We start from the raw sequence: 24,507 nt of genomic DNA, 5'->3' as shown, positions 1-24,507 counted from the left end.
CTGGTCCAATGAACAATCTCCTCCAAGGCTCGTTAGATTAGACCGTGCTTTCTGCACTGTCGACTGGGAACTTATGTTCCAAAATACAAAACTGCTGCCACAGTCCTCATCCATGTCGGACCACTGCCCGCTTCTTTTGGTCAATGAGGGGATGCTAAGAAAACAAAGAAGGTTTCAGTTCGAGCACTACTGGCTGTTCGTGCAGGGATTCCATGAAGTGGTTCTGGCAGCATGGAATAGTATACCTATAATGACGGACCCAATACGATCTTTCAACATGAAACCTCGAGCAGTGGCTAGGGCACTATCGGTGTGGAGCAGGGCAAGGGTTGGGAACCTGCAAATGCAATTTCTAGCAGCACAAGAGCTCATCCTACGGCTAGACTGTGCCCAGGACGAGAGAGCCCTCACAGCGCACGAAAATGCAACAAGGTTACGCCTTAAATCCAGGTGCCTCGGCCTTGCAGTTCTCCTAAGAATCAAACAGCGACAGCGGGTGAAGGTATCATGGCTAAAAGACAATCTGTCCAGCTCTAAAATTCTTTTCATCAAAGAAAAATCACGTGCTAGGAAGAGCACGATCCACTCGCTGCTAGGCCCTCTTGGAACAACTCTCAGCGACCAACATAGCATCCTACATGCAATCGGCGAACACTTCACTTCTGTTGTCGGAACACCGACTGCTACCTCCAAATCATTCTGCTGGGACTTCCTACAAATCACTCCAGAAAATCTGTAGGATATTGAGCACGGCTTCTCTCTTGAAGAAATAAAAAATGCCATCTGGGACATGCCAACGGATAAAGCGCCGGGCCCCGACGGCTTCCCAGGAGTATTTTATCGAGTGTGCTGGGAAATCATTAAAGCGGATCTGCTCGCTGTCTTCCAAAGGATCTTTAATCTAAACTCCAGATCACTGCACAAGATCAACGACGCCTTGATTGTGCTCATCCCCAAGAAGAAAGACCCGACAAAGATCGGAGACTACAGACCAATCAGCCTGATACACAGTCTTATGAAGCTAGTAACAAAAGTCCTGGCAAGAAGGCTAGTGCCGCGGCTGCCCTCCCTCATTTCAAAATGCCAAAGTGCATTCATGAGCGAAAGAAGTATACAGGAAAATTTCCTCTATGTTGAAAATCTGGCAAAACACTACCACCGAACACGGATACCATTAGTGCTGCTAAAACTTGATCTGGCCAAAGCTTTTGACACCATTTCCTGGCCATATATCCTGAGCTGCATGCATGCGATGGGTTTTGGACATTGATGGTGCTCCTGGATCGCCATGATCCTTTCATCCTCCTCATCAATGATCATGGTAAATGGTGTGCCGACTGAGAGGATATGGCACAAATGTGGAGTTCGACAGGGAGATCCGATATCGCCGTTCCTTTTCATCATTGCTATGGAACCCCTGCACAGGATCTTAGACAAAGCCACAGAACACGGGCTTCTATCGCCACTACGGGGCCGAGCAACCACAATGAGAACGTCATTATACACTGACGATCTGGCGCTATTCGTAAACCCAATACAAGAAGACATGTCAATGGTTGGATTGATACTGCAAACATTTCAACAGGTAACCGGCCTACGAACAAACTTCGCAAAGAGTGTTGCATTACTGATACGTTGTGATGGCCTTGACCTCCAACAAATATTGTCCCCACTAGGAATACCAATTGGAACTTTCCCCTCAATATACCTTGGGATGGAGCTCTCTGTCAAGAAACTGCAAAAAATACACTGCATCAACATCATGTCCAAGTTTGACAACAGAATGGCGGGATGGAAAGGAAAGCTAATGTCCAAAGGGGATAGGCTTATCCTCGCAAGAGCAGTGCTACAATCCCTCCTCGTCTACATGCTCTCAGCCAATAAACCACCAAAGTGACTTCTAAAATGGTTCGACCAGCGCACTAGAGCCTGGTTTTGGTGCGCAGAAGACAAATGCAATGGAGGGCAATGTAGGGTAAGGTGGGATGTTGTCTGCCGCCCAAGATGGCTGGGAAGTCTTGGACTACATGACATGGAGAAGTTTGCTTGTGCCCTACGGCTGAGATGGATATGGCTAAGATGGACCAGCCCCAATTTCCACAACTCTGGAATTGCAGGACCATGTGATGATAAAGATTTTGCCATATTTGCCGAAGCTACCAATATCTGCTTAGGGGATGGTAGAACAGCTCTTTTTTGGAAAGATGCATGGCTACATGGGATGGCACCAAGAGACATTGCACCAAATCTGTTTGCCAGCTCATCCAGAAAAGGTAGAATAGTCCATGACGCACTATTGAGAGATAATTGGATAAAAGACCTACAGTGGAACTGGAATGATGACATGATGGACGAGCTTATTAATCTCTCCGAACTGCTGGAGCAAATAACTCTACGCACAGCGATCAACGACTCCATCACATGGAAGCTAACCTCCAACGGAAAATATTCTGCAAGATCAGCCTACTTATTGCAGTTCGAGGGGATGATAAAATACAACCTGCACACATCAATATGACCGGCATGGGCAAGATTTTCCTATGGACAGCCATGCAGAGGAAGATCCTCACAGCAGACGTCTTATTACTGAGAGGTTGGGACAACAACTATTTTTGCCCTCTATGCATCCGATCATTAGAGACAGTCGCGCACCTCCTCTCTGAGTGCCCATGGTCGAGGAGGGTTTGGAATGCAATAGTTGTATCTGCACGAACACCGTCAGTGCAGCCTACCTCCTGGATAGATGACAAACCACTCAGCATGTGGTTCCACGATCTGACCACCCCTGATTTGGAAACACGGCGTAAAAAAGGAGTTCGGGCTCTTGCCATATTGATCTGTTGGGAGATCTGGCTAGAACGCAACCGGAGAATCTTCAAGAAAACTGAGCTTCCAGCGTCGACGTTGATCACGCGTATCCGAGATGAAGCGGCAGCTTGGAAGCTTGTCGGATGTCCTATTACCTTTGACCCGGGTTGACTCTTTTTTTGCTCTTTTCTTTCGTTGCATGGCAAAGCCGGCAACAGTAGATACTTGTTAACTGGTTGTGTGCCGCTGGGTTCTATCACTTTGTTATTGGTCGTCGGCCTTTTCCTCCTTAATTGAATCACAGCAGATCTCCTGTTGTCTTACAAAAAAAAGGAGGGCGAGGACGACGCGGCACTGGGTGGCTGGCAGGTGGGGTCGAGCCTGCCATGCTGGAGAGGAGGCGTGCCAGAGGCTGGTTCGGCTCAGCTGGTCATGCTCTGGGTTGCTGCTGCTGCTGGCTCCTAGCTGGGCTGTGAAGGGCGTCTCTGCTGGCCTCAGCCCAGGTCTCTCTCTCTTAGAAAACAAGAAATTTTACCTTTAGTTTTTAAAATAGATTCTACCAAAATCCACAAAGAGAAGAAAGGGAGGTTTTTGGATGAAACAAAAATATATTTGAACTCCCAAAACCATGCACTTTTTAATAAAAAAAGGTTTGGACATTTTAGAGACATAAATTTTAACTCACCTAGAATAAGCATACCCTCTGTTTTACAAGGTTTTTAACTAGTGAAAAATTATGCCACCACTAACACTTGATGGTAAAATAACAACAAGAATTCTACAGCAATTGCAACATTCTAAATCTGGTGTTGGGCAAAATATTATTTCAACAAGCACTAGAGTTGTTAATTAAAAGGAGAAGGAGTTTTTAAACAAGCATTTGAGCGGAGTGGTTTTTAGCCAAGATCAACACTTGAAGCAACACACAACAACACCCCACACACCAATCACTCACCAAACAAGCAGCAAGTAGAAAAACTAAATGTACGCCATGATGATATGATGACATGATGCAATATGATGTGAAGCAAACTCTATTAATTCAAACCACGAGATAGCAAAACTTGGAAGGTCACACATGGAAAAAATATTACAAATATGGCAAGGGGAGCACTTGGGCTATTACACGTAGTCCATGCCTACTCCATGTCGGTTCCTCGTGGGCTCGCCCCTGGCATCTTCGGCTCTTGTCCGGTCTAGCATCAGGTCTACCTCACAGCGGCCCAGCAGTTCGCGATGCCACCACCGCTTGCGCCACCACAGCAGTTTGGGGCATACCCGGCTCTGCCGGCCTAACCCCACCATCCGGTCAGCGACCCCTACTTCAACCTGGCGCCTCCGTAGTTGCCGACTGTGCCATGGGACCCGGCCCTACTGGTCGTCCTACACTCCGCCCCCACGCCCAACATCTACTCCGATGGTGGAGATTGGTACATGGACACGAGGGCTACCGCCCACATGACCTCCTCGGCTGGTAACCTCGCCACTTCTTTTCCTATCAATATCTCTCTACCCACATGACCATCAATGACGGCTCCTCTCTTCCCATTACACATATTGGCCACACATTGTTCCTGCCTACTTCTACTCCTATCAATATGTCTAATGTTCTTGTTCCTCCTGAACTCGTTAAAACCCTTGTTTTGGTTTGCTATCTTGCTCGTGAAAATCCTCTCACAGTTGAATTTGATGAGTGTGGTCTTTCTGTGAAGGACGCTCGTACGAGGACGATACTTCACCGATGTGATAGCCCCGACGATCTCTACCCGGTCCACTCATCATCATCCACTTCGGTCGCCCCTGTTGCTCTTTACGCTGGTGTGGACATCTTGCACGCTCGTTTGGGACATCCCAATCCAGCTACACTTTTTCATATTTTTCAGAGTTTTTCTTTCACTTGTAATAAAATAGACCACCATACTTGTCATGCTTGCTGTATCGGCAAACACGCACATCTACCCTTTAGTGAATCCACCACTATTGCATCTTACCCTTTTCAGTTGATTCATAGTGATGTTTGGACCTCACCTATTGCGAGTAATTCCGGTTTTCTTTATTATCTAGTCATAGTAGATGATTTCTCTCACCATGTGTGGACTTTTCCTCTATGGCAAAATTATGATGCTATCCTTACACTTACATCCATTTTCTACTATGTCCCTACACACTTTGGTCGTCCCATACTTGCTCTTCAAACCGACAATGGGAAAGGGTTTGATAATCTTGCCATTCGAAATCTACTCTCCACTCATGGTACTATATTTCGTCTAACTTGTCCTTACACATCGTAGCAAAACGGGCGGGCAAAACGCGTACTTTGACTCTCAACAACTGCGTGCTTACCCTCGTGTTTCACGCCAACATCCTACCGCATTTCTGGTTGTACGCTCTCTCCAAGGCATCTCTCTTGCTCAACGTCCAACACTGTCGCGCTCGTTGGAACTATGCGCCGCATCAGTTGCTCTATGGCACTCATCCATCCTATGATGGACTTCGCATTTTTTGGATGCCTTTGTTATCCCAGCATCATCTCCAACGCCCCACATAAGCTTGCTCTGCGATCTCTCACATGCATATTTCTTGGATATCCTTCTAACACCAAGGGCTACTTGTGATATGATCCCGTCTCTCATTGGGTGATCACTTCGTGGCATGTGTACTTTGACGAAAAGTGTTTCCTTTTCAGCAAGTTCCTCCCCGCCTCCTGGCGAGTCTTCTTCGCCACCGCCGCCCCTTCGTGGGGGCTCCCCACGCCTGGCTCCACTCGTCGCCGCCTCTATTGCGGCTTCAGCGCCCTCTAGAGCTGCTCCTAGAGCCTCGGGTTTAGGGCCGCCGCGGCCATCGACGCAGCCTCCGTCGCGGGCTCGGATGACTGGACCCGGGGGGTAACTACTTCGACCACACCCTCGACTGCCTCGGGTCCGGTCTCCCCCGCTCCACCGCTGGCCCTTGTTCCAGCACCTCCGGTTGGCGTCATGACTCGATCGCGCACTTGCGCTCTTCGACCGAGCACTCGCATCCGTCCGAGCAGTACTTGTGCAAGGCGTCGACTTTGAGTCTCTCACCGTCGCCGGTACCTTCCTCGTTTTGGGTGGCCCTTCGCAAACCTCATTGGCTCGCCGCCATGTAGGACGAGTTCGATGTGTTGCAACGCAATCGCATGTGGCAACTCGTCCCACCTCCCCGCCATGCTAATATCATTAGCGGGAAGTGGGTGTTTCATCACAAGCACCGCCCTGATGGTACCCTTGGGCGGTACAAGGCTCGTTGGGTGGTTCACGGCTTCCGGCAATGTGCCTGAGTGGACTTCACCAACACCTTTGCCCCGGTCGTTAAGTCGGGGACGATCCGCACCGTTCTCTAGCTCGCAGTCTCTCGTGCATGGAACGTGCATCAGCTGGGCGTCTCCAACGCCTTTCTTCACGGCCATCTCGCCGAGCAGGTCTACTGCCAGCAACCCACCGGGTTTGTCAACATCGCTCATTCGGATCATGTGTGCCTGCTTTCTCGGTCTCTATACAGGTTGAAGCACGCACCCCGAGCATGGTACCAACGCATCGCCGCCTTTCTCCAACAGTTAGGCTTTCGAGCTACTCGCTCCGACGCCTCCCTATTTGTGTTCTCTCACGGCAACGCGATGGCATACCTCCTCCTCTAAGTCGATGGCATCATCTTCACGGCATCCTCGGCCGACCTTCTTGGGTAGCTCACTGCTCGCTTAAGCACCGAGTTTGCCTTGAAGGATCTTGGTCCGCTCCACTATTTTCTCGGCATTGAAGTCATTCGGCATTCTGACGGCTTTTTTCCTTCATCAACAGAAGTATGCCCATTAGCTTCTTGAGCGCGCTCACATGCTTAACTGCAAGCGTGCCGCTACTCCTGTTGATACGAAGGCAAAGCTCTCCGCCCTTGATGGATCTCACACGCCGGATGGTTCCCTTTATCGCTCTATCATCGACGCTTTTCAGTACTTGACTCTCACCAGTCACCAGACCGGATATACAGTATGCCGTACAACAGGCGTGCCTTCACATGCATGCTCCTCGCGACAGCCACTAGAACTTGGTGAAGCGGATCGTTCGTTACATTCGTGGCACCTTGGCCCTAGTACTCACCTTGACGGCATCATCATCCACCGACATGGTTGCATATTCCGACGCTGACTGGACAGGCTGTCCAGACACTCGTCGTTCTACATCTGACTACTGCGTCTACCTAGGGCCTTCCCTCATCTCCTGGTTGTCGAAACGACAACCGACGATATCCTGCTCTAGTGTTGAGGCGGAATATAGGGCGGTGGCTAACGCCGTTGTCGAATGCTCCTGGTTGTAGCACCTTCTTCAAGAGCTTCATCACGACATACCATGGGCTACACTTGTGTACTGTGACAACGTCTTCGCCGTCTACCTCTCTGTCAACCCCGTTCATCGTCGCCGCATGAAGCACATTGAACTAACACTTCGTACCCGCATCCTACATGTGCCCACTTCGCAACAGATTGTCGATGTTATGACCAAGGAATTACCGACGTCTTCTTTCGAAAATTTCCGGCCCAATCTACGCGTCATTCGCGGCCTTGTATAGATGCAGAATCTATATTCCATAGTTCGAGGAAACATCATTATTTTTTTACTCAACTACACACAATGCAATGCATGCGAGTGCACTAGCTAGGTGGCACATATACAACCACAATACGGCTAAGGTTGGGTGATTAATGAACTACTAGCAAAAGAGCCCGTGTGTTACAACGGGAGCAAACCATACAACATGTCTTAACCTAATAATCATGACTTGAGACATTTATTTAAAATTACTGCATAAATAGAATCTAAAAATTGTTAAATAAGTAAAATAACATCTATTTAGATTGTACGCATCACTATAGATTCAAATTACATTATAAATAGACATTTAAAAAATTAAATAGGTAAGATACATTGTATTTCGATTCAACACATTTTTGAATGAAAGTTCATATGTAATAATTTAAAATTAGAGCTACAGTTTAAAAGATATAATTTTTTAAAGTATTTGTTAATTATAATTGAACCGTGGATTAATTAACAACATGGATCGACCTCGTTATGAAAAAGGGATTGTACGCTATTGATTAAAATTACAGCATAAATATAATTTTAAAATTGTTAAATAGATAAAATAACATTATATTTAGATTGTGCGCATCACTATTGATTGAAAATACATTATAAACAGAATTTCAAAAATTAAATAGATAAAGTAACATTATTTTCAGATTCTACATATTTTTATAATAAAATTTCATATATAATAATGTAAAATTGGAGTTATCGTTTAAAAGATATGATTCTTTAAAATATTTTACACTTATAATTGAACTACATATTAATTAATTAAAAACTGTAGTGGTGTTTTCGAAAACATACGAAAAACGATTGTTTTTTACTGAAGTATGTACTGCGGGTTTATTTTATGAAAACTGAAGAAGGTTTTTACAAAAATTTCAAAAAACGATTCGTTCTCTTACTTAATTATATATTGTGGGTTGATTTCGGAAATCACACGGGGTTTCCTGTAAAAATACAAAAAAGATTGGTTTCTCACTTAAATCCGGACTGCGGTTTGATTTCAGAAAATTCCAGGAGGTTTTCTTCAAAACAACCACGACGTACGACGGAAGCACTCCGTGCTTTATTATTACTAGCAAAAGGGCGCGTGCATTGCAACGGAAGAAAAAATCACCATCTTCAATGGCGATGACCATATTATGTTCATATCTCATCGCATGATTTTGAAAATTTATTCACAAATGCAAGAAAATATTTCTTCTTTTAATTTTATTCACAATTCACAAGTTGAAACAATGTTCATATTTTTTTAAAATATCATGGTTGTCAAAAAATTTGGTAACTCAAAGAATTATTCTCAATTTCAAGAAATATTTTTTAAAATATAATATAATATTTCGATCCACCCCGACAATTAATTCTTCAAAATTCACTCAGGTATATGATCAAAAAGACTAGAAGCATTACTGTTTAACTGCATACATTCAATCATTCGTGAACACTTTTACAAATTTGGGAACATTTTTAAAATCGAGAACATTTTTTACTATTTATAAACATGATTTTAAAATTCAAAACAATATTTTATATTACGAAGTGTTTTCATGTATTTTCTTGTGAATTGGCGAATAATTCATTTTTTGAATTATCAAACATTTTTTTAATTGCATTAAAGAAATTGCTCAAAATGATGACTTTTTTGATTCATGATTTTTTTCTCTAGAATTACGATTTTTTAATATGCAAACATTTTACAAAAATCCCAAACAATTTTTGAATTCGCAAACATTTATTTAAATATATATTTTTGAATTACAAAAGTTTTTTTGATTTATTTGAATTAGAAAAATAAAAAGGAACAGGTAAATAATAAATAGAAAACTAAAAAACAGGCCCCGCCCATGGGCTGGCCCAAATGGTTGTACTGTTTATTTTCCAGCAAGCAGAGCACAGTATAGCTGGTCCCTATGTTTTGGCCGGCCCATGCGAGGGTTCCCTGCAAAATATTTTTTATAAATTATAGGTGGCATTGATGGATAATATTAGATAATTTAGGAGGTAATTTTAATGATGTACCACAAAAGAACTATTTGCTTTATTAATACTAGCAAAAGAACCCGTGCGTTACAACGGAAGAGAAAATAACACACGCTCTGAACGCAATATATTTTCATATGGCATCACATTTGTGTTGCCGACGATGGTCTCAGTATTCACACAACGAAAACGCGTTTGAATGTACAGTCACTCGGAATAAGACGAGAAATATATTGTTTTTCCCCACGAGATTTTTCAAATGTGTGCATGTGTGGTTTAAGGATGTTTTCTTTTCTCTCAATTTGGTTTTAATTTGATGGATGTTTATTATAATTCGTATTGTCGCCGGAAAGAGAAAAAAAAGGACCTTGCACTACAGATTAAGTTTGCACTAAAAATAATATTTAAGAAGTATTCAACAGCTAACATCCTATTTAAATTCTACACATTTTTTCAATCAAATTTTATATATAACATGTTAAAATCGGAGTTACGGTTTAAAAGATATGGATAATTTTGTTTTAGATAAAATATGGATTGATTAACTGAAAATTCAGGGTTTTTTTGTTAAAAATGGTTGGGCTGTGAAAAGGGGTTTTCTAAAAAATGTAAAAAAAATGGTTGGGCTGTGACTAAAAGTTGCACTGCAGGTTAATAACAGGGACTTTTTTACAAAATAGCCGCGACAGACAACAGCAACGCTGCATGCTTTATTATTAAAAGATTAGGGAGAGAATCAATCAGCGGCACGCACAACACAGGGCCCTTCCAGGCGCAGGTAGTCGTACATGACCCCCTGGAACGGGCTCTGGTTCCTGGGCTGCTTCAGATAGACGATGTTCATCCCCCGGACAAGCCAGGCGCCGCTCACGTCCATGCTGAACAGCCAGTAGAGGCCATGGATCCCGTGCCTCGCGATCGCGTTGTCGCGCCCGATGAGCCCCGTCGTGAAGTGAGGCGCAGCCCGTGCCTCGTCGTTGAAACGGACCTGGAAATGCATGCAACAGGATGATGAATTGATGATGATGATGATGATGATAAGAAAGGGAGGACGTACGACTCAAGCTCGACCAAACCAGCATGAGCAAACGCAGAAACCTGCAGTTCAGCGTTGGCTGAAGACGCGAGCGCCACCCGCAACTTGTACGTGCTGTTAGGAGGGACGGCGTCGAGGCTGAACCTTATCTGCCATGTGGTGGCCTGGTACGTCTCCTCATCGCCTCTTCTCCTGCAGTTCAGTTCAGTTCAGTATAGTGCTTTCGTTTTGTGCAAACAACACTTGTATGGACAACACACACACACAGACGTCACCTGGTAACTTGAGCGTAGAACCAGTCAGTGCTGTAGTTGCTTTCGCCGATGGTGTATACCAGATCACGGTCAGGATACAGCTCTGCGTATCTCTCCCAAAGCCCATACTGCCTGAACCTGTATGCAACACCAGGAACAGCCGTATGATTAGAAACAACAGTATGATTAATCGCTGGACACAAACTAGGCTTCTTTCACCTGTCAGCGGGATGGTTGATGAACAGTCTGTTGACATAGTTGGGGTTGGGGTCCGGAACATAGAACTCGGCAGCAGACCTATCGGGAATTCCGATCTCCCACATAGTCGGGCCGTCCCTCGGTGGCTCGAACACGAGGTCGCCCAGATAAATATCGTCCCCTAAAACACCATTGCTCAACAATCTCTTGTCAGGGCACCAATCGTTCAGGTTAGAGGCAGGCTGCAACTAGTACTAGCTAGCCAGGCTAACCTGAAGATATTGTTAGTGTGGCGTCGAATCTGTAGTCCCCGATGAAACCTGGAACCCACGCATATAGATTGTAGTTTCCAGTTACAATGTTCTTTATGTAGAAGCTACCATCTGTGTCTGCTTGACACCAGAATTGGTATCCCTGCACGTGAGGGAAAAAACTTCATTATCCACAATAATACAGACCATATAAGCATGTGGTGATGTTATAACCTATAACTATAAGCATGTGGTACGTACCTTGCACTCTCTTTGCCACGATCCAGCCTCTCCTGGTAATGCTAGGCCTACATAGGCTGATGCGGCATAAAGATCCTCATCCTCTATAATATACCTGATCATATATATGGTAGTAAGATATGCATATGTATGGTGCTTGGACTAGATATAGGGTAAGTAAAGTTGGGAAATGCCGCCATTATGTGCTACCTGTCTCTTACAAGTAATCTACCAGAGATACAGCCTCTTTGTTCAGTCTTCTGGAAATCCTCTGAAAGTGCAAAATCATAGGGCCAGCTCTGCTTCTCCATCATCATCTGATTTTCCAAGGTAAACATTAAAGATGACATCAAGTACCGACCGAGTTACTTATGTACTGTTCATAACAACGTACAAAATATAAGCCAGTCACTCTGCCATACTTGCTGTCATTTGATAAATTATACTAACTTATGACTTACGAGTGCTCTTTTGACCCTATGATAGTGGCAAAAAAACATCTTACATTTTGAGACAGAGGGAGTACTTATTTGCTGAACTATAATCACCTGAACTTTTGCATCCTCCCATAGTAGACTTGGGTCAGATCCGTCCTGACTGGAGTTAAGGTACATGAACACCGGCCCATGAACCTTTTTCCAATATTCTCCATTCGTGAACTTGGGCGAAAGGTCATCCCCGGCATAATGAGCACTAAGAAACATCTAAGACCAGATAAAATAGACGTTTCAGAACTTGTTGCATATTAGTATCCAATAATCTGAGCTCAGCTTTAGCCTGTTAAATTATATTAAAAAAAATTGAAGCAGCCACAACATGCTACTCATAAAAGGAAGCACAAAAATAAAAACAGTAAGGGCTAATTCGGTTTGGAGGATTTATACAGGATTTTTTCCTATGAGCATTCGTTTCATAGGAATAGAGTAGAGGTGCTAGATTCCTAAGGATTGTGCTTATATTGGCCTAACATCTAAGGATTCTTAGCATCAGGTGAGAACTCATGGAAATTTCCTAAGGATTCTTAGCATTAGGTGACCCCATGGAAGCATCTTAAGGACTGGAGTACGACATTGCAATGCTTTACTTTTCATATTCCGGTGATTTGAGAATCCTGTTAAAACGAATGAGCCCTAAAACAGGGTAATGTTATTGTTTTGTCAAGGTCTGAACTTACGGCGAGCATAGTGGGCCCGACATGAGATGTCAAGTTCTGCTTAAGAGGTCCTCCAGTACGAAACTCGTCGCTCGGCGTGATTTGCCAGAAGCCAATCGGAGGATCAGATGACACCCATCCATGGACACTATTGTATCGGTCTTCACACGAGTATTGGTACTTGTCATCGACCTTGACAAACATACCAGTGATGTTGAGATTATTCAGAACGTGGTCAAATATTTATCACGGATAATCTTGTTGTATCTCTATTATCTTACCTCCCCTCTGAGTTTAGGATTAATTGGGTCCACAAGGAGGACAGCCTCAGGGTATGCTAATTGCTGGCCGCGGGGAGGCAACCGGTCATCAGGCATCGGCATTATTCTCTGCCTGTTGTCAGCCATTGCCATGTAATGGAACCTGCATTAATTCCACCAACACATAGTTTCAGTGGGAAGATTTTTTTTTTAAAAGTGAAGAGCAAAAATTGTATCGTAAAGTTGAGAACCAACTTGTCTTTTCTAAGCTTGAAGGCCACCCTGGTCTCCCCAATGCCAAAATCAGGCCACCCTGCCTTGTGCTCATAGATACCGTAGGTGTAGAATCCCGAGGAACCACGAAGCACGATGAACCTGTACGTACAGAGATGCTTGCTCAGCTAAACATGATTTTTCCTAGCTCCAAATTTATGCTTGTTCATCAGTCAGTCAAGTCACCTCTTGTCGATGATGAGAGGAACAGCTTTCCCTTCCTGAGAAGGATCCCATGATCTAGTGAAGGAGACCTCAGCCTGGTTTTCATCATGATGTATGATGCGGAACTCTGTGCCTTTGATCCTGCGTGCAAGCGTTCACATTCGTGACTGATTTCTCTAACAAGAAAAAAAAAAGGGCGGGTAAATGAATGAAGTCTGATTATGAGCTCCTCTTACACATCAAATATTCCAGTTCGCTGTCCTGGTGGGTTCCAAACAATGTCCCAATACCTGACACAAGATGCATCGCTTAACTCGCCTTGCCTTGGATATATACGTATAGTACAAATTGATGATAGAAACTTTATATAGGCGCAGAGCAAGATCGGTACCCTCGATTGTCTTCTTTGTTAAGAATCTCCATAAGATTGTCCACACCATTGTACCGCACGCCAGTTACAATACCGTCGGGGTTGGACAGCGTCAGCTCGAATATGTCGTTTTTTATTATAACCTGCACATATAGAGCTACGGCATCAATCCGTATGTATGTGGTGGTGATGACTGCAACGTATCAACGTGCGGGAGCTCATGGCCTTTGGGTGCAAAGACTTATTTTGTTTAATAAAATGGTTGTGTGCATCTTATGATGCTGGCTGCATGCATCTCTCAATGCAGAGGCCGGGGCTTTGCCTCCTTTTCGAAAAAAATAAAATCTTATGATGCAGGCCTGGGTTAGTGGGTTATCCCCTTTTCGAAGAAACAATTATAACTTGCACATATACAGTAGTATACACAGAACATGCATGTTGGCACACGCGAGCCAAATAGACAGCGTAAGCAGCAAAGGGCAGAAGATGAGCACTTACGTATCTGCTGGTGACCTTGAGCTTAACACCGTCCATGGCGTCGCCGGCTTCCCGTTCCCGTGGAGGGCCCAAACAACAGTGCACCAGGCTCCTACAGCTGCTCCGGAGAGACGAGGAAGCGGCATTACGTTTATATAGAAAAGAAACTGACCGAGTGGAGCGAAGCTGAAGCACAGCAAGCAAAGATTAATGGCGCTTCACCCGTGGCATGTGGAGGTGCGGCGGCAGTGGAAGCAGCAGAAGTAGTACCTAAGTTTCGCCATGGGGTGAGAGTGAGACGACGGACGGATCAATCAATGTCAATGACTCGCTCCCCTCCACTGATCGATCCCTTGTGCATGGAGAATAATGTGGTGGTGTGTGTGGTGGCGATGCTTAGATGGATGGGCGGTTAATTATCCCTTGGTTTGGAAAGCAAGCATGTGTGCGTGGAGTTGAAGCCAAGGAGGAGGAGGAGGTGCGGCAATGGCGTGGTCCGCCTCTCCTCAATTCTTTTGGTTGTTGGCCGGTAACACTTGGCGCCTCTCACAAGTGCGGCCGGCAGCCGTGGAGACGATGGCATATGTACATCTCCACAGTGGCCTGCAGGCCGCAGCAACAGAGACATGTCATTGTTGAAAAGATGCCTACTAATCGATCGGTCATCCGTCTTTTGTGTAATGTATATATATAGTACTATGTTCTGTGAGTATGGAGCAGCTCCTTCAGTTTTTTTTTTGTTTGTGAGCGAGTTCCTTTTACTAATAATATGTTCCTGCTATATGCTCCTATCCTATGCATTGCAGAAATTAAACAGATAATGCTTGCAAGTAACAAATAAACAGTCCTGGCCGGCCGGTGGCTAGAGCGCCCCCGCCGGAGTGCCGACGGCGGCCCTCGTCTACAAGGCGAGGCCCCCTCGGTTCCACCCAGGTGCGAGATCAGGGGGACGCGATTTCCGATGAAAACCGCGCCGACTTCGATCGTCGCGGATGATGGCGACATCTAGGACGTCGTTACCTTCTCGAGGCATCGTTGTTGCGGGCCATGGCACCCCACTCATGATGCTTTGGGGGAAACCTTATATCTGAATCTACCGGATCGGACGATGATGTCACATTCGATGTCGTTTCCCTTTTAAGGGCATCGTTTTGATGCAAGTGCTGGTTGGACGGGACAAGAGGAGGAACGGTGTTACATCTATCGTAAGCCTGACGGTGGATCCCGGCGGCAGGCCTTGCAAGGTCGGTGTGTCTGTTCTAGCTCTGGAGATGGACCGGTGAAAGATGGTGGCGGCAACCTCTAAGAGTGCGCGGGAGCGGTGTGGGACCTAGTCCCGGTGTGTGGCTGGACTGGGGCATCCGGTCATAGATGTTAGGATTTGATGCGATGTTTGTTTAGTATTTGATCCGGATATTCGACACACCTTCATCAAGGGATAGGAGTAGCAACAAGTGTTGCCTAGATGGTGGCTTCAACCTAACTGATATATTATTTTATATGACCTTTGTGAATAGTTAATAAAATGATTGCATACATTATCCAGATGCAGAGATCGGGTATATCTCCTTTTCTAAGAAAAACAGCAAAGAGTATACTATCTCATTGGTTGCAATAACAATTACTAGTACTAGTACATAATTTGTACAGTTTGCAGGTGCCTACTTTTTGTGTGGCTGTCAGTCATCTAACGTCGCATATCGCTTGTACCAAGTACATGTGCATTACTAAAAATGTGAGATTTTAGCAGACGTAACGGCAATGTCTGATCTTTAATTCTTCTAGGAAAGGTTTGGTCTTCAAGTTATCTACAGGATAGTTAGCTAGATGTTGATACAGGGACTTTAGAAATGCTAATAACCAAGTGAAGAAGTGGCTGGCAGGATTTGTTTGTATAGCATTTGAAGCACGTAACGTAACGTGCCTAACCTAACTAACCACAAGGCATATCTCATATATACTAGTATCACAAATGGAGTCGTTAGTAGTGGCCCGCCGGACTGTGAAGCGTTGGCAGGACGCGCGCACGTACTGATGCGGACCGTCATGGCTGCCACGCCACGCCCACGCTCACGCTCACGCTCAGACTGGAGATGGATGGATACCTCGCGCCCCCAAGTCACAACGGTCGGCCGTGAGGTAGCAATGAATGAGGGGTTTTCTTTTCTGAAACAAGAGGAAGAACGCCATGGATCGAATCGATGCATGCATACAGAGTTGACAACTTGAGGGAAAATGGGGCACGGGTAGCAGCGGAGAAACAGTGATCATGTGATCCGATTCCAAGCCCATGCTGCATATATTTTCCTTGAGCTGATCCCGCTCACGGGGTGCAAAGAGATCATGCCAAAAGCCTTGTGGCTTTGGAACTTGGAACTTGAGCAGTAGTAGACACTTGAATTGATAAGGACAAAGAGGAGCAAGAATCTCCCTGGAAACTATAAAGCCTCCTACATCCATAGATAGATCACAGGAGAATAGTGTAGTACGTGCTTGAATCTCCCAGGGAGCTATAAAGCGTCCTACGTCCATAGATAGATCACAGGAGAATAGTGTACTACTGCCATGGACATGGAGATTGATTGTAGAGGACTTGCCTTGTTCAACCTAACCTCAGGGAGAAAGCCAAGCATAGGAGAAAATCCTCGTCAGAGAGAGCTGAAATGTTTATTCCATGCTCCAAGGGACTGTCTCTGACTTAAGCCAAGAGTTCAACGCCAGGATAGGTCCAAACAAGGTCGGGGGAGTAACATTTTGCTGGCTGGCTGGAGCAAAAGCGGGGACGCCGTCATTGGGTTATCAAAAGACAGGCCATTTTTCTATGTGCGTGGGATTTGTAGAACCTCCTTTTCAAATAAATACTGTAAATGGGGGGGGGGGGGGGGGGGGGGGGGATTCATAAACAAGTAGTAGATCGGAGATAAGGAGGCATCTTGACCTGGCAGTTATGCTGAAGTGAAATGCAGACTCCACGGATGTGCGGCTCAAATGCCATTTGCTGCAAAAAATAAGTCAGAGATGTGCATCTTAGACACCACCATTGAGAATTACACAAAAGTGAATAAATAAACACAAACAAGCCCACGCTACAGCATACCACACACATTACAAACTCTAACAACATCAGCGCACAGCCACTATGATACCGGACTAACGAAAGACGAGGGTACCCTACAAGCTCACTACAGTCAAGAGGGGGTGGGGGTCAATATTTTACACAGCACAGAAAATATGTACATTGAAAGGGGCAAATATCCATCAGCAACTCATCAAAACTCTGCCGGCTGGTTAACATCTACCTACGGCATGGGGTAACCTATCTAATCCGAAAGGACCTCCTCCAGCTCAGGATCATCTGGTCTCACCAATGCATCATCCTCCACTTCCGTGTCAACTATCTCCTCTTTCTCTTCGCTAGTGTCATCTTCTTTCTCCGCGCTATTGCCATCTTCTTCCGCACTGGATCCGTCTAACTCTTCGTTGGTATGATTAGCAACTGTGGGCTCGGCAATGGCTTTCCCTCCCTGGGTGCCATTGCTCAATCCTTGCTCGCTTCGAGGGTTAGGTTTGGTCAGTGTTTTGGGATCGGTGTTTTCACATATACATGTTGAAGGGTTCTCGTGGAACTCCCCCCTTCCTGGCCTCAGCTCTTTGGGCTCTCCCATAAATCCTTTCTGGGCCATGCGCACTTTGGAGGAGAATGCATCCCAGGACATGTTTCCTCTGCTCAAGAATAAGGAGTAGAGCCTTCTCGCATTTGGTCGGATCGTTCTCTTATGCCCAAAATATCTCCTGCCACGGCCACCAATGCATGGTCAGAACTAACATTATACAAGGAAAACAATGATGACAACCGACGGATATCAGCAGAATAAGGTTATACCTTCGCCCAGCCAAAATTTTGGCCATATTGCCATTGTTGTTAGTCACAAAAGCATCACTTCCATCACAGACAATGAAATCAAGTGCGGCCATGCGAGATGAGTACTTTGAGAATGGAGCCAGCTCATCTTTGCTTGTTACTGTTTCTTTGGTATGAAGATTGGGGAAGAGTGCTTTCAGGGGTGCTAATGTCTTTGCGCCACCATATATATCTCCAGAGGCAACATAAATGTGAACATTGTTTCTGTAGCCCAGTGCCCTCAACATCAGCCCCACCTCCTCAGGAGTTAGTGGGCATCTACCGTGCCTTCTTTCTTTCTCTGGATTGCTAGCCTGAAATGGAAAATAGCAAAGGTTGCATTCATAATATTTACATGCGAGTTCATGACTAAGTACTCCCTCCATAAAGAAATATAAGAGCGTTTAGATCACTAAAATAGTAATCTAAACGTTCTTATATTTCTTTACAGAGGAAGTACCTAACAATACATTATGATATCATACACACATGCAAGGTTTTCCATCTCTTCCGTATCACACCAAGTTCTCTCTTCTCTTTTTCTCCACCACCGTAGTAGCACCCAGAAAAGGCAAGCATATCCGGTTCAAATCTGGCATCACAAAACATTGACACCATTAAAACTAAATATCCCCGCAAAAAAAAGAGTGCACAGCAATTGTGGTAAACATTTTTGTAGCTTTGATACATTAATATTTTGAGAAGTAGGGCCAAACATCACATTTGCTGATGGAGACATAGATAATAGTGGTTTACTTCACTAGCCCAGTGCCCAATTAATCCTATGGATCTAGCAGCCAAACATACAGAGGACCATACTTAATTGTATCTATCTATACTTAATTGTTCTTTCATAATGATTCTAGTTGTCAGAAAATCCAGCGGCCGATTTTTCCTGAAGTGAGGAGCAGCTGGTTTTTTGTATGGGAGTAGCAGCCGATTCATTTTCAATTGATTTTTCTCCTTCAATCGAACAGTAGAGAGGAGGAGCGCACAAAGAAAAGCGCGCGAGCACTAACAGGCTGGCCCACCAAATGGTTTAGCAACTATTGACTTGGGGTAGATTCTCACCCGAACGGGCTTGCATCTACACTAAATGGTCTGTCAGCCCTGCCTAATGATCAGGCGTTTGGCTGTCGAACGATTTCTAGCGATCAAAACACATCCAGAACGGGCCCAAGGACACTGAACCGTTTTCCATCACTTATAGGTCGCATGGTGGGTAATTTTTATATTAATCTCAAGGGTAGTTCTGATGACTGACCAACAACCAAGAAAGGCTCCTCCCTTTAATATTATTAGGTAGAGATAGTGTTGACCAGTAACTTATAGACATCTCCCTTCACTCCTTTGTACATCCCCCCTGTAGACTATGCTCAATTAGGGTGTTCCCGGTAAACAAGGCATCATGCTCATAATATCAATAGCATACTTGCTAAGAGGCTGGCATCATGCTCATCCCCAGCCTGGTTAACCAATCCTTATGCTGTAAACTGCTTTGGCTCATATCAAACTATGCTCTTCACAGCACAGAATGAGATAACCTAATACTCCCTCCGTTCCAAAAATATAGTGTATAATTTTTTTGAAAAAATAAACTTCTCTATGTTTGACCAGCTTTATAGAACAAAATATGAATATCCACAACACCAAATCAGTAAGCTTTCTCTCACTTTGCATCAAAGAAAAATACGAGCTGAATCATGAGAATTTGAAGTGTGAGCACCTTAAATGAAGAGCAATAAAATACGTGCTCCTCTCCCGCATTCTCTGTATTATCTTTTCACCCATTTCTTGTATTGGGTCAGTAAATCTCAATGCATGGTAGTTAACTCTGCATCTCAGCTTTTGCAGGTCAGAATCCAACCTGTTTGCTAGCCTATAATCAAATTTTGTTAGTCGAACAACCTGCATCAGGTGAAGAAGAGATATAAGCTACCCTAGTAATTTAATCACAGAAGCCAAGTCTCTTACGTTGACACACAAACAGATTCTAATAGGGGGCTACAGCTTCCAAAAATGCCACTCCCTCCGATCCATATTACTTGTCACGCAAACGGATGTATCTAGCACTGAAACACATCTATATACATTCGTCTGAGCGACAAGTAATATGGATCGGAGGGAGTAACAAAATGAAGTAGTAATATTTTTCTTTACCAAAAAGAGTTCTTAACAGTTCCCCAGCAGAAGAAGTCATTTTGAAAAACAATATGATCATGCAGGTTGTTGTCTAAATTCAGGTTTAAGTATAGCTAGATAACCTATTGTCCTAGTGCTCCACAGCATGGAGTCTACAAATGCCATGTACATATTCCTCTTTTAATATAAGGGAAAGTAGTGGCTGCACCCACCTTCGGTGCACCCACGGTACACCCACGCAAGAAAACATAGCAAAACATTTCAAAAAATCCTGAAACTTTGTGGGAATGATTATCAGCAAATGTTATGAGTGCTTGCAAAGTTTGGTGGTCAAATAACATTCGAGGAGCTCTGTACAAAAAAGACAAAATCATTGAAAATTAGTTAAAATCATTTTTGTACAGAGCTCCTCGAATGTTATTTAACCACCAAACTTTGTAAGCACCCATAACATTTGTTGATTATCATTCCCACACAGTTTCATATTTTTTTGAAATGTTTTGCTATGTGTTTTTTTTTTTTTGCGTGGGTGCACCGAGCTGGGGTGTAGAAAAACCACTCTCTTAATATAAATATGCATGTGTACTATTGGGGCTTTTCATACACTTGCATACGAAATGTCACTATTTCACAGTTCATAGCATCCAAATGAGGATGTATAGTAGGCTAATGCAAGTGATAATAGCACATCAAATAATTTATGTCAGTAACAAACATCTATCTACAATACTTACGTGTCTCTTAATAAGTGCAGGCAACACACGGTTCAAGTAACATCGCTGAGTGCATTTGCGAGGTACACGCATTCTATGAGGAGCTCGCAGTTTATTTCCTATCTTTGGAAGCTCTTTCACAATCCTTACATCCTTTGATAGAAATGAGATGAACCAGTCGGCATTAAAAATTTCAGCAAAGTCACTGCAGAGTGCAAAGAAATGGTATAAACACAAAGTACGCATATGAGTCTTCTTAAAAACATGAGCAGACCTAGAAAGCTAGGATAAGAAATTGTCGGTACTCGAAAAAACCTTGCATCTTTCCAGAAGGAGGTTTGGTCCAATTTGGGAACAACGAGTGTTGCATTTAAAATACGTGCAGCAACAACAGCATCAATTATCTGAGAAGAAGCACATATTAATCAGGATAATGAGCATAGTTATGAACATCATAATATGGAGTCATTAAACACACATAGCCACTACAGAGTTAGCTGTGAAACATGACGAGACACTCCTAAGCTTACTTATTTTCAAAATAAAATTGACGAGACACTACAAAATCTGAGTGAAGATTACTAATGCTTTTAAATATTGTAAGAGAATACAAGCTCTAACTTGTGTTCTATGTTAAATACTACAATACTCAGAAGAAGATATGATCCATATTTGCAAACTTAATTCTGGATATGTGGGCAATAGGCTACCTGCTTCTTCAGGTGATACTGCCTAGAAACCACATCTTTTCAAATTTCGAAAACACAAGAAAGTTGGCAATAACCTTGCATAGATGAGTATCAATAAGTTAGCTTTGCTATGCATTTGTATTCATATGTGAAGATACCAGCTCAGTTCTAATACTGAATTCAGTATTAGTTTAGCCACTTGATAATATATTTCCTAATGATTATTTGATTTATAATCGGGATATCTAAAACATAGTAAACTGGAAAAGAGCCCTTGGTATTTTGGAGCAGATAGAGTAAGTGAAATAACATATTACAAAAACAAACTCAAGCTGTAGCACTATGAAAATGAGAGTGTATTAAGACAGTAGGCTTTCTTCATATACATATTTAAACTGGTTGTTTACATGTTTTGCCATACACATCTACATGCATCATAATGTTCGAGCAGGAACATGTGGCAGTTGCACATGTCTTACCCCTGTTCTCTGTTGATTGAGGCCTCCACTTGTAACAATCATCAAATAACGGTCTGGATGTGTCATAACACCTGAATCTGCACAATTGAAACAATGACTACTTCAGGCAGGAAAAAAAACTAGCCCAGCACAGCAAAGAAAGCTACCACCAACACCGTTTCAACCATTTCCAGGATATGCACTGTAAGATTGTAGAACAAATCTAACATCTGAAATAGCCTATGTGGCTACCGCAAATTCTAATCAACCATCAATGGCAAGAAATATTGCGCACCAAGAAACTTGCTGCTTGAGTTGCTGCACCCATAGAATTTGCTAGCAAGCTTCGAACCCCAGAGGCCATCTGTCGCAGTCCAACCACCTCTCTGCAGTTTGAGAAATTGAAACTAACTAAGCAATCCTGAAAACAAAGTTCTATTTTAACATACTTTAGCTCCCCAAAAAAAAGGTTTAGCAAAAGGGGAAAAGATCAAGACTGAAAATAATCTGCAGCGGCTCAGAAAAACAAAACCCATTTCAGCTTACACCTCTACAAACTCATGGAAACGAGTTCAAACATACGCTGGGGCATGCAAATATAAGTCCTTCTGAAATACTCCCTCCGTTCCTAAATATAAGTCTTTGTAGAGATTTCACTGGTGGACTACATATGGATGTATATAGACATACTTTAGAGTATAGATTCAATCATTTTGCTCCGTATGTAGACCCTTAGTGAAATCGCTTAAAAGACTTATATTTAGGAACGGAGGGAGTAAGATAGAAAGGGAGCTCAGCCAAATAGCTTACCACCAACTAATTTACTTACAATGGAACACAAAATGGAACCTAGTTCGCTTATATCTCCCGATTAAAGCAATAACCACATAAACTGATCGATTGGCTGCAGAGACAGGAGCAATGCAGCGTACTCAAGTCATTAAGTCAATGCTCCACCAAACATAACACAATAATCATGTGCAACTGATTTGGTTCTCTCAAAACTAAATTGATTGGGTGAATACTGAACACAATTACGAACTAGCTCCCTTAATCTAGGCGGGGAAGCACATGCTTACTGGAACGCGGGAAATCTCGCGGCGCCCGGGCTCCACTAGGCTGCCGCCATCAGAGCTGTTCAACTGCGAAAGCACACGCGTGGAACGGCACGAGTTAGATCGAGAGATGTGAAGGAAAAGGCAGAAGCAAGTAGGGGTACCAGTGGAGTACCGGAGCATGCGGGGAGCGGCGGCGGGAGTAGGCGAGGGCCGGGTGGTCGGACAGAGGCGGCGGGGAGACGTAGAGCAGCGTGACGGCGGCGAGGAGGAAGAGCAGCAGTAGCGCCGCCGCCGGCAGAAGGGCGCGGCGCGGGCACGGGCACGGATGGTGGTTGTGGCCGCCGCGCCGGCGCGGCAGGACCATACCGGGCCCGGCGACCGGAGATCTCAGGGCAGGAAGAGAGCGCCGCGGCGACGGCGGCGGAGAAGTAGTCGCGGAGACAGCGGCGACATGGGAGCCCCTACGGATCAGTGGTGTGTTTGAACTTTCGAGATGAAGTGCTATACAAGCGTACGGCGTGTGTGTTAAGGCTGGCCATAGTTGGACTAACTAACTTATCATGTACTCCCTCCGTTTCATAATATAAGTCTTTTTAAAGATTTCATTAAAGGACTACATACGGATGTATATAGACATACTTTAAAGTATAGATTCACTCATTAAAAGACTTGTATTTAGAAACGGAGGGAGTACTGGACTAGCAAATATGCTGATGTGGCAGACAATTAAAGAAGAAAAAAAGGTTAGTAACATAGGTATATACCGTAACATGTTAAATGTTATGTTACTATGCATGTCAATAAATAAGGTCATCTATGATATTAATTTATGATACTATGTACTACTCCCTCCGTTCCTAAATGTAAGTCTTTAAAGAGGTTTCACTAGTGGACCACATACAGATGTATATAGACATAGTTTAGAGTGTAGATTCATTTATTTTGCTCTGTACGTAGACCCTTAAGGAAATCTCTTAAAAGACTTATATTTAGAGCATGGTTAATAGTATAGCCAACTGCTGGCTATAAGGAGTCTTATAGCCCACCTTATAGCCAGCTTTTACAATAGTTAGCTATAAAAAAGTACTACTTTTATTATATATGGTCCACGTTTCATTCTCACAAAGCACATAGGAGCACGTGCTAGAGCTGACTCTTCACGAAGAGCCCGCTTCCTTTCTCTCTCCTCTTCTCTCTCATCCAACTCAGCAGAAATATAGTATTTTAATCCTTACAGTCTGCTGACTGGACCTTATTGTACTTGCTCTTAGGAACGGAGGGAGTAGTATGAAGGTAGTATCATACAATAATATCATATGCATGATACTACTATATGATACTCCCCACTATGGTCAGCCTAAGGCCGTCTCTAACTATCCCCTCAAAATAGCGGAGTATGCGAGAGTAAAAGCTTAGTGAAATATATGTACTCCCTCCATTTTTATATACAAGTCCACTATTAAAATTATAATTT

General features: G+C 43.8%; 2 protein-coding genes across 3 annotated transcripts; both read right to left on the bottom strand.

Moving 5' to 3' along the window:
- Nucleotides 1–10,024: 10,024 nt before the first annotated feature.
- Nucleotides 10,025–14,719, bottom strand: LOC123407127 (probable rhamnogalacturonate lyase B). Of its 2 annotated transcripts, none has more exons than XM_045100187.1 (16): nt 14,295–14,719; nt 14,094–14,190; nt 13,617–13,738; nt 13,462–13,515; nt 13,247–13,366; nt 13,043–13,162; nt 12,809–12,950; nt 12,549–12,719; nt 11,923–12,078; nt 11,585–11,691; nt 11,396–11,489; nt 11,156–11,297; nt 10,905–11,064; nt 10,707–10,823; nt 10,494–10,623; nt 10,025–10,383 (listed from the first exon to the last, which is right to left on the bottom strand). In XM_045100187.1, the coding sequence occupies exons 1-16, from the start codon at nt 14,354–14,356 to the stop codon at nt 10,132–10,134; spliced, it is 2,046 nt and encodes a 681-aa protein (XP_044956122.1). In that variant the 5' UTR covers nt 14,357–14,719; the 3' UTR covers nt 10,025–10,131. The 2 variants fall into 2 exon arrangements, with proteins under 2 accessions (XP_044956122.1, XP_044956123.1); XM_045100188.1 differs by having other exon boundaries at nt 14,343–14,719.
- Nucleotides 14,720–17,112: 2,393 nt separating this feature from the next.
- Nucleotides 17,113–23,530, bottom strand: LOC123407126 (O-fucosyltransferase 6-like). Its single transcript, XM_045100186.1, has 10 exons — nt 23,206–23,530; nt 23,055–23,117; nt 22,271–22,361; nt 21,997–22,073; nt 21,144–21,232; nt 20,850–21,033; nt 19,700–19,881; nt 18,463–18,565; nt 17,956–18,287; nt 17,113–17,864 (listed from the first exon to the last, which is right to left on the bottom strand). Exons 1-10 carry the CDS (start codon nt 23,395–23,397, stop codon nt 17,393–17,395), a joined length of 1,785 nt encoding a protein of 594 aa, XP_044956121.1. The 5' UTR covers nt 23,398–23,530; the 3' UTR covers nt 17,113–17,392.
- Between the last annotated feature and the right edge of the window lie 977 nt (nt 23,531–24,507).

Source organism: Hordeum vulgare, chromosome 7H, assembly GCF_904849725.1.
Source record: "Hordeum vulgare subsp. vulgare chromosome 7H, MorexV3_pseudomolecules_assembly, whole genome shotgun sequence".
Classification (NCBI taxonomy): domain Eukaryota; kingdom Viridiplantae; phylum Streptophyta; class Magnoliopsida; order Poales; family Poaceae; genus Hordeum; species Hordeum vulgare.
The sequence above is the reverse complement of the archived record's forward strand: the minus strand, read 5'-3'. Positions and strand labels throughout refer to the sequence as shown.

What these genes read in the sequence shown, in the direction of transcription:
- LOC123407127 (XM_045100187.1), bottom strand. Translation starts at nt 14,356, where the DNA reads ATGGCGAAACTTAGGTACTACTTCTGCTGCTTCCACTGCCGCCGCACC. An exon ending in TTCAAGCTTAGAAAAGACAA is followed by an intron (nt 12,951 to 13,042) that starts GTTGGTTCTCAA and finishes GAATTAATGCAG; the next exon opens with GTTCCATTACATGGCAATGG. An exon ending in ATCAACCATCCCGCTGACAG is followed by an intron (nt 10,824 to 10,904) that starts GTGAAAGAAGCC and finishes TGTTGCATACAG; the next exon opens with GTTCAGGCAGTATGGGCTTT.
- LOC123407126 (XM_045100186.1), bottom strand. Translation starts at nt 23,397, where the DNA reads ATGGTCCTGCCGCGCCGGCGCGGCGGCCACAACCACCATCCGTGCCCG. An exon ending in TCCTTCTGGAAAGATGCAAG is followed by an intron (nt 21,034 to 21,143) that starts GTTTTTTCGAGT and finishes TGCACTCTGCAG; the next exon opens with TGACTTTGCTGAAATTTTTA. An exon ending in AGAGATGGAAAACCTTGCAT is followed by an intron (nt 18,288 to 18,462) that starts GTGTGTATGATA and finishes TTTCCATTTCAG; the next exon opens with GCTAGCAATCCAGAGAAAGA.